General features: G+C 40.4%; 1 protein-coding gene and 1 pseudogene across 1 annotated transcript; both read right to left on the reverse strand.

Moving 5' to 3' along the window:
• Positions 1-870: 870 nt before the first annotated feature.
• On the reverse strand, positions 871-2,266 carry LOC149178802 (ERAD-associated E3 ubiquitin-protein ligase component HRD3A pseudogene; annotated as a pseudogene).
• On the reverse strand, positions 2,265-3,248 carry LOC149178803 (scarecrow-like protein 1; the record flags this gene model as incomplete). Its single annotated transcript, XM_089422241.1, has 1 exon — positions 2,265-3,248. A coding segment is annotated over exon 1 (984 nt), but the record flags the coding sequence as incomplete, so codon positions are not given.
• Positions 3,249-10,333: the final 7,085 nt, after the last annotated feature.

Here is a 10,333-nt window from a genome sequence, read left to right on the forward strand (position 1 = left end):
ATACTGTCCTCTGTTATAAAGTTTTCCAACCCCATTTACATTGCTGTTTCAGCTATATATAGAGCTCTTCTACCTAACTGAGGTTCCTCCTCCAGCGTGAGGGGAACTCCAATTCTGCCTATGATGACACCTGCTAACATTTGAAACTAACTAATAAATACAACAGACTACAAATTGACAGCTCTAGAAACCTAAAACAATTAGGATTCTAATTCGACATCGTGCTGAACATATCATTTATTACAATCAAGATGGTGCTCCTACGAGAAAAAGGAGAAAACAGGCTCATTCTCTGACAATTGGTTTTTTTTAGTTTGGCTGTGATGGATGCTCGAAGCTTCTTACTGGTCCTTAATGTTGTATCCCTTTACCTCTGCTGAGAAACAGGAAACTGTCCCTGTTTTTATGCCTTTGTTTTCCTCAAAGATATTCGGAAGTAATTAGCCATGTTGATTTTCTTGAATTAGTAATGAGTGCCACGTCCTTTGTGTGTTGTAAGCTTTTCCCATGTGCATGTGTGCCTTTGCTCGCAAGATACGCCCCACACATTGTGCTTCTTGACGCCGAGAACCAGCATGAGACAATATTTGTATAATCACATTATCTTCAGGAATATCAATTGAGTTATCTCCCACCTTTGAAAGGAAAACGGTATTAACATCAGGGTTGTGCTTGAATGCATATAGGATCCTTGTTCTTTCACTATGACTGGTAGCACCATAAATCATAGGCTTCCTGAGCTTCATTGCATATTCAGTAAGTGCCAAAAGATTGTCTGCGAAAACAATGATCTTATCTCCACGTTGTTGTTCATGGAAACAGATGAGAAACTCACAGGCTCTAAAACATACAAGGCCTGTTTTTTTTTTTTTAAGAATTTTCCTTCTTCAGATACTCTGCAAAAAACTCCCTTGTCATGGGGCACCACACTTCAGCACATTGTACATTAGCAATATATCCTCCCTTCACCAAATCCAACCAATTGGCTTCATATAACTTGGGCCCAATCAAGAAGTTCAAATCAGTAATGCGCTCATCCTCTCGGACAAGTGTAGCTGTAAGCCCAAGTTTACAATGAGACTTTGTAATGCTAATGACTTTACGAAACATATGTGCTGGAACCACATGTACCTCATCCATAATAATAGGCATCCCCAATTAAAAGTGCCGCGTGCTCATTACCCTGCTCTGATGCATGCCACCAAAGGGTGTGTGCACGTTGATGTCGTTCAACATCACTGCAGAAACCTGACTTTCCTATGCATATATCATATTCCCCAAACTTATCAAGAATCCATGCAGCATTACTCTGTGCAACCTCATATCCAAGCTCAGCAACTCTCGAGTACAATAGCAGAGCTCTGCCTGTTTGCCCTTTCAAGTAACACTCTAATGCCCATCACAAAAAGGATCCCCAAGGTCCTCTCTCTGCAACAAGCTTATAGAATGTAGTGGCCATCTTAAGATCCTTTTTCAGACCAATCTCTTTTTGGAACATTTTTGCTAATTGATAGAAGGCCTTTGGTTGACCAGCATTAGCTGCTATTATAAAATACCTGGAAGCTACTTTAATGTATTTCTTCACACCCAGTCCTTTAAAGTACAAAACTCCTAGATTGTAATGCCCATGACCATGGGGTCGTCATTTTCAGCTGCCTTTTTGAAGAATTCTCTTGCCTTTGTATAATTTTTCTTTTCTACTCCATGACCCTTCATATACAAATAGCCAATGCCATTATATGCAGAAAAACGCTTTCGCCTAGAGGCAACCTTGAACCACTCTAGTGCCTTGGTAAAATTCCTCTCAACTCCAGAACCTCTTGCATAAATTTCACCGAGAAATTCCATCGAATTTGAGTCTCCCTTCTGAACCGCTTTTAAGAAACCATGATAATGCTTTCGCATTGTCACGGGGAACCCCCCTCAAACCAAAGTAGTAGAATACACCAAGTTTATACATTGCCACTGCATTCCCTTTCTGGGCCTGATATTCAATAACTTGGAAATCATCATCTTCCTCACCACGCGACTTCCTTAATGTTGCTTTGTTCTCTTCAGCTCCATCATTGATCCGTACTGGTTCAACCAATGGTGATTCATTGAAACTAAGAAAGCTAGTTGTTGCTACAGATGCAAGTTCTGCACAAATCTTAACAGATTTCTCATATATCTGTTGTCGATAATAGGTATAGGCCAGTGCCATCTTCGACTGAAAGTTTCCACCTTCTGCAGCAAAATGATGATACAAAAAAAAAAACCTTTGCATCACTCTGCTCAACATCAAAATCTAGTATATGAACCTTCTGCTCATCCTTGAAGGCTTCACAAATTTCACCATTGGCCACCATGCAACCAAATTTGAAATATGGGCAAACTTCAAATAACATTTGCATGGCAGATAAAGTATCAGTGCTTGGTGGCTCTTTACAATTCAAAGCTTTGTATATTCCGTTTCCTGAAGATTCTATTCGTGCAGCAAGACCCTCCACCATGTAAGCTGCAAGTCTTTCCATTGGGTCTCCTTGAATTGAGACTGTCTCTCTCAATTTTGTGATTATATGTGATGCCATTTCTTCTTTACCTTCAGATATTGCAGTTGCACATTGAACTAACAGCTGTTTGGAAGAGCTCCCTGTATGAACATTATCTTGTCGGTGACCAGTTGATGCATATGCTTCTTGTTGCAAAGAATTAGTTTGTGAAACAGAACATGAATCAGAGATATTTGCAACATTGGGATAATCTATGCTTCCATTAGAATAATCCTTCAAGGTTGTGCTCTCCATCAGAGAATGCATAGGGGAATCCTCATACAGGAGGTTTTCTATTGTGTCTGCCCATTCCCTGTCAATATATGTGCTTTGAGCGGGGCTAATGATACTTTCTTCATCAATATCACTAAAAAGTTCTCTCTCCAACTCTTGCAGCCATTGCCTGATGTATTCTGGATTTTCATCAAAGATACTACCATGTATAGCTCCTCTTTGGCAATCTGATGACGCAAAATTTAGGTAACCTGATGTATGTTCCCCTGTGAGATTTTCACTAGATGCAGATTTCTGGAGGGAAGCAGAACTCTGTACAATAGGCATGCTAGGATATTGACCTCCACTGGATACCAGAACTTCAGCCAATGTAGCGGGATTATAGGAAAAACCTTGAGAATGAAACACAACAGTATTATTTGTATATTGATGATAAGATCCAGCACTATGACATGTCGAGTCAGATATTCCCACAGAATCCATAGGAGACAGCTGTGAAATATTGGCTATGGATTCGAACAAATCCTCAATTTCGTAGTGCAGCCAGTGAAAAATATGAATTATGCACTACGAAATCACCTAAACAATTTCAGCTTTGAAACGAGTTTGGACATATGATATCCATGTGAGATGTGAGACCAATGATAGACTAAGACAGAGAATTGACCCCTTTATACATACCAACAATGCTCTTAACAAGACTCCTATTCAAACTATTTAGACTCTAAAACCAGATGAAAAGACTAGACCCAAAATTGACACCAACCCTTTGACAAACAATCGAACTGATGTGAACAATTTAAAATTTTTTCTTGAGTGATAACAGGAGGGAAGGTAGTACCATTGGTCATGACCAAAGTGACTAGAGATTTGAATGCAGATTGAATGGACTGGTACGCCAATTCAGTTGGTGACAATGACATTTGTTCTTTGTAAGTGTCAATGTTTGAAGGGGCTGAGAGGATCCAAGGATCGGTTGGTTCATGAGGAATGGATGAAACCATGTTTCCCATCTGTGGAACCGTGGGCAGCGGAAGAGGGAAACAGCCCGTCAGGGAAGAGCCCTTCAATAGACTGGTACCGATACTGACATAAGAGTCAGGTACACCACCCACTAAGGGTACAAAGCCATTGGGTAATAGGAAATAATCAGGGGTGCAAAAGGATTGTGACTATCTTTCCATACAGTGGAAATAGGATGATGTGAAAGATAGTAGACACAGTGGCAGTCATGGCATAAGTCCAACTGTGACCCAAAAATATATTATAGTTGAGCTTTCTATCTACGACTTCAATGTCCACCATTACTATTTTCCCATTCAAGATGATGGGGTAGCTAGCTAGGTAACCTTTTGGGATGAAAGTGTGGCCGTCGAAAGATTTAAGGGAATTCGACGGTGGGGATATGGTTGGAGAACCCAAAGTGAGCCAACATGAAGCTGACATGATTCAGGTTGAAGCACCTTCATCAATGACAGTTCTATGTATTCCTCACCCTTTCGAAAATATTTACACCTGAAATGCAAGATGGTGTGAAAGGGGAGGCTTATATTTGTCCATGTCGAAAATTGTAAGCATGGAATCCTAAGGGTCGATACCATCAATTGTTGAAAGCAAAGCCTTCCTTTTTGCTGGACAAGTTTGTAATACTTCGAGTGCTGACACAACAGATGGTGCTTGCACCAAATCTTCTACAATACTGTAGTTTTGGGCAGCATGTGTAGATGTATTATGCATTGTGCGATGAAGTACCCTTTTTGGGGGGAAAATCACAAGATCAAAAACTGGGCTTTTGATATGAATATTGTTAGGTGACGATGGGTTTTGAATCGAGGAGGCTTCCTCAACATTAGCAACTGGAGCTCCATAAGATTTGGCTCTAGTTTGTAGATCTACCATTTCAAAGTTGTAAATGGTAGATGATCCTTCACTAGCTAAATGATGATGCGAACTGTCATTTCCCCCTTGTGGGGGTTGGGGTTAGTTTGCAACAAGGTGTTGCTACTGCTGAGCGGGGAAAGGATTATTTAGGACCACAGGGGTCTTGCTGGTGTCCTTTTTAGTGATGAAATCCGTGCATTCCTAAAGATGTAGACAACGATATGTCATGTGGTCTTCCACACAGATTTTGCAAGTGAACCGAGTGAGTTTTTCCTTTCCATAATTAGAAGGTGCAACTGCCTTCTGCTTTGGGCTATACTGCTTTGTTGATTGCTTTTCAAAAGGAGTAGCCTTTTTCTTATTCTTCTTGTTCTTACCATCGGGTTTTTGTGTAGACTGCACATAGTTTATCATGGTGGTAGGAAGAGAAGTCGATTTGGTAGAGGGGTCAGCTAACAACTAGGAAATGTGACTACTGAGTTGTTTTACAGCAGCCTCAGAGGTAGTGCTGATAATCCCATCGACGTGCGCTCTGAGGTGCTATGTAGCCAGAGCATTGGAGTTGCAAGGGGCATTGGGAATGAGGTAGTATAAAGTGCAGAACTATGAATATATCAAATCTAAGTGTTGGGATCAACGAATGGATTGGTCTTCGATGACTGCACCACCTCAGGCGACATCTTTAGCAATTTAGGGGAGTAGAGACTTGGAGAACCAATCCGCTAATAGATAGTCTGGGAGGGGAGCTTTGACTAGCCTCCACCTACATCTCCATTCATGTATATGATCAGAGATGTGGTTGGCAGTGTCCTGATGTAATGAAGTGATGATTTCCATCCCAGTTTCATAGCGGATGGGTGGCTAGAAGTGCTTTAAGAATTCCATCACTAAAGCATAAAAGGTATTAACTGATGCATGTGGTAACTCAATGTACCACTTGGCTGCATTGCTAGTAAGGGTGTGGGGAAAGATTTGTAGCTGGATACTATCATCCACCATGGAGTTAGAAACACACCATAGATGATAGGTGGTGATGTGTGTACCCAGATCCTCCCCTTGTTTCCCTTCGAACTTCGGGATGTTTGTCAGGATTCTATGCGGGATTGGGGGCCAAAGTAAGTTGTGATAGATGGGGTCACTTGTGAGTTTGTACAAGTTGAAGAAACCAATCATTTCCAAGAAAGGAAAGGTGTTTGATTCCCCTGAATCAGACCAAGGTGATGACATATGACTTGAGGAGCCTTGTAGTCCTCCCATCGTGTTGTTTCCAATATTATACACAGGTTGCATGGTATAGTAAGTGCCTTGGGGTATAGCATTGTACTGTGGGTTTCGATAGGGGTTGTTAGACTGGGGGTTGGAAGTGCCCCGAGGATAAGGGGTGCCCCCTTGACGCATTTGAAGTTGAGAGTAGGGTGCCCATATGGATTGATTGGGACCTTGTTGAGGGTTCCCGCTCACCACATAACTAACTATAGGTCCTTGATTGACATAAGGAGGGTTCATGTCAATCAATGACTAACCCTGTAGAGTTGTAAACGAAGGGGGAACTATTACGTTCCCGATTGGTATATGCATATTGGGAAATATGCCCCCAGGCATTTAAACTTGGGGGTTAGAACTAAACAATGGATGCCAACCATAGGGGTGGTTGAGGGGACCCATGCTAACCGTGCTATATTGAGTATTATAAGGAGCACTATATGTAGAAATTGTTGAAGGTCCAGGGGATGATACAAAAGGGGGCAGAATGTGTTGGGTCCCTCTCATGGTGGGTGTCATGAAAGGGTTTTAACTTGGGATAGATGGGATATCGGGGTTTGCCATCAGAGGTGCGGTACTGATTGTCGACTCAGGAGGTGGTGGTGGACCAAAAGTGTCCAAAAAAGCCTACGACCCATTAGTCATCGATGGGATGGGTGGAAATGTTACAACGAAAGAAAAAGGAGGTAGAAATGGAATGGGAACCAAGAGTGGTCCCTACGGATTCATGATCAGAAGATTGTATCAGGAAGGAATCCTTTAGTAAAGAAATCTTACGGTAAGCTTGAATTTTTGGATGTCCAAACTAATTTTGTGTTAGATCTTGGAGACTGATTGCCTGAAGATGGGGAATACGATTCACTGGGGCTTAGAAGATCCTCCACAATGAGTGGGGTAAGACTTAACAACCGTCTAGATTAACAATGAGGGCTGGATGTAGCCACGGTGACTGATAAATTTTATCAGTATATTTTACAGTGATATTTATTTAAGGGGCCAAGTACTTTCGTGAAGATGAGCACCCTCCAAAAAATTGAAGACAGAGTAGGTTCGTCCCTAAAAGTATGGCCACTAAGGATAGCTCAAATCACAGACACTATCGGGGGGGACATAGTCCCAGACCATATGTTGTGTGGGCAGGATACCTGAGTGCTTGACTTAGCTTTCATATCCTCGAAGGGATCCTTGATACACAAAATACCCAAAGCAGATGTAAGAAAAGGTGGGCTACATTTACTTATAGTCTGATGTTGTCTCCTATTTAGATCCACTTTTACTGGAGTGGTTCCGAATAGTATGAGTGCAGAAGGATTTCTCTCTTTAATGACACTAGTTTCGGTGTATGATATTGGGCAGTCAACTCACATTGCCTATCCCAAGATCCTATACTAAACTAAAGTGTGTTTACTCTAAAAATACTTGTTGATTGATTTTATTAGGTATATTTTAAATGTACTTCATTAGAGTCTTTGGTAGGGGTGTTGACGTATGAAGTTATATGGGACTCTGACTCAAATCATGCAAAAATAATGCTTTTAAATTTTCACTTTCGATGAATAAGTTGCTTCTACAAAGGGAGATTCATTCATACATCAATATATATACCATGCATCCTCTTCAATAAAACACTAGCATAACCGATAGAAATTCAATGCTCACTAACAACTTTTGAAACCAAATAATGCAGAGCTAACTAGCTAAGCCGAAAACAGTAAAACTTTTGTACTTTTTCTTTAACGAAAAACAAAAAACGTTAAGAAGTAAAGCTATTTTATTAAAAGACAAATTGTTCAGGACACAGATCAGTCAAACAAGTACAACTATAGATCCCTGATTAGTCTATAAGAAGATTTCCAGACCCATGAGGTCATAGAGCAATTTGTTTATCAAAAAATGGTTGGCTAATGCTCTCTACTAGAGGCTACAGAGAGTTAGTTTCATCATTAACACACTATTTGTGAGGACACAGTGCTTTATAAAGAACTGTTTACACTAGTAGACAATGTTAGTGAGGAAAAAGGCTCAAAAAATAGGATGTGAGGATCAGATCTAGGGCTGAGCACTGAGAGAAGGGTGTTTTATAGGTTTGTGTGGTCAGAAAGGGAATGAAGAAGTACTGGAAGGCCTGGAAGAAAGAGAGATCTAGGAAATTTTTGGGAAAATGGGGAACTAAATGTAGTCCCCACCGGAGTCACCAATTTTGCTATAGGGATTAATGCACAGGCGTTTGGTGATATAGAAAGGATCTTCCCAAGATCCTTGGAAGATAGTCACATTAGCTGCAACTGTCACAAAGATGCATGCATATCTATGCTTAACCAATGAATATCAAAGCGAGAAGGAATTATTACCTCGAGTCTTAGTGTGGTGTTGCTGGAGAGTGCAATGTAGCTAGGCAGAAGACCCATGAGCCAGCTCCAAATCAAATCCTGCACATAGAAAAGACAAGCGTAATATCACAACATAAAAAATTGATAAACAATGCATGAATATATAAAGATATCTAGTTGCATATCTAATCCACTCATGCTAACGATATTGAATAAACATATAAACAAGTTATACTACCAACATCTAGGAGTGGAAAACACAATTGCAGTTCTATATTGATGTAGAAAGAGTGATTACAGCCATCAGTTGTATCAGCCTTCCCTTACCCCTCAAACTCTTCTCTTTCTCTCCCTTCTTAACCTCTTCTGACGCCTTAGTCTAGGACTCTGCTCGATAATAAAATAGGAAATCCTTTCAAATGGTTTGACCTCTTTCAAAATGGCCCTAGTCTTGCATATATAGCATGTGAGGATAGGGTTGCCAAGTCCTTATTAGGCAAAAGTAGTGATGTTTGCATGCCTTTTTTCTCTTTCCCATTTGCATACTCCATTAGGAATTAGTAATTCCCCCAAATAGGTTGAGTTTTTATGTTTCCATGCTTTTGTGAGCTAACATCGGAGAGATTTTTGGGATATTTCTAGGTCAACTCATTCCCTTAACCCATAGAAACTCATTAGGTTTCACTAACACTCTTCTCGAGGTAGCAGACAGAGTTATCTTAGGAACTAACGCACCCTTAGCCTTTCTGGGAAGCTTTATAAAGCAATTTGCTAGTGCTTAGACAGCGTTAGCTTAACAACTGGGCCTGTGAACTTGGTCAGTACTTCAGTCGTCATGTCTTTCTCCTCTGAGATGATGAGGAGGTCATTTTCCTGTATAATAGAGGCCCCCTAAAGTGTGATATTAGAGGTTGTGACGATGGCAAAAATACTTTATATTTAACAGTCCTTTTCATTGGAAAAAAGAGAGAGAGGATTGAAGCTTTGAGCGGTATGAGAAACCTGATACAACACATATATAAAAAAAACTAAAACCATGTCCTGAGTCGAGCATTCCCATGCTCAGTATCTATGTCAAAGTGATTTTCTTAATAAATAGATATGATGATGTTGGTCGTCGATAAGCACAATGCAGAACTTGTGTCTTAATAGGATAATTTTGATGAGTTGTCTCCAAAAAACAATAAACGCAACTTGGGAGAGGAAACATGGCTGAGTGATGCGAGCCTCTACCCAAGCTCTTGATTTCCGCTTCACCGCAACAACATATATCGATACATGTGAGAATAGGCATTGAGGTCAAACATGCACGAAATCTTCTGATTACTAGTCAATAATGGAGATCGTTAACAAACCCAAGGATGGCCACCGATAATGGTGATGGTCTCCAAGATGCACAATATAGTATAGCGAGTGCGAATTCTGTTTTTGTCATCGAACACTCATATAATCATTTAACTAGGAGCCAATAATGAAAAACCCTAACAAAACACAAGGTGACCTACCACTGATGTCTGCAAGTACCAAGACACTGAAGTGTTTCTGGGTCTTCTTCCTAGATAGAGTGTTGAAGTTGATAGGAAGAGACCTGTCGAAAGGTAGGTAATAAGGTGTCCTACATCAGTCGACATGAAACGAGACAAGAATGAATTTTTTTTGAGGAATCGTTTGAGCATTGGGTCAAAGCGACAAAGGGCATGATGATGGGATATGCTTGATAGTTTGATGGAGGAAGTAGAAGATAAAGGTTTTCCCTTGAACAATAGAAGGCACGACAATGATTTTAACCATGCAACACTATACTCATGAATACCAAAGAGTGTTAGGATACAGAGATGCAAGAACATTTGCGTATATAGGCTAAACTCATAGGATGGTAAGATTCATATTGAGAGGCCGTCACAAGGAAGGTTTATTTGAGGGAGTGCCATGTTCAAGGGAGCGATTGCTGCCAAAAAACTCTTTTCACAATACTGAACACAAAGAAATTGTATTGTCCACTTTCCCCATATGATTAGTTTAGTGAGTCCAGACGGGAAACTCATCGATCTTTTTATGTTTTAAGAATCTGAAAATGACTATAATAAGAGTGAC

The sequence above is a fragment of the Pinus tabuliformis genome, chromosome 4_1 (genome assembly GCF_031772625.1).
Source record: "Pinus tabuliformis cultivar Carrire ecotype Pingquan chromosome 4_1, CPIR1, whole genome shotgun sequence".
Lineage (NCBI taxonomy): Eukaryota > Viridiplantae > Streptophyta > Pinopsida > Pinales > Pinaceae > Pinus > Pinus tabuliformis.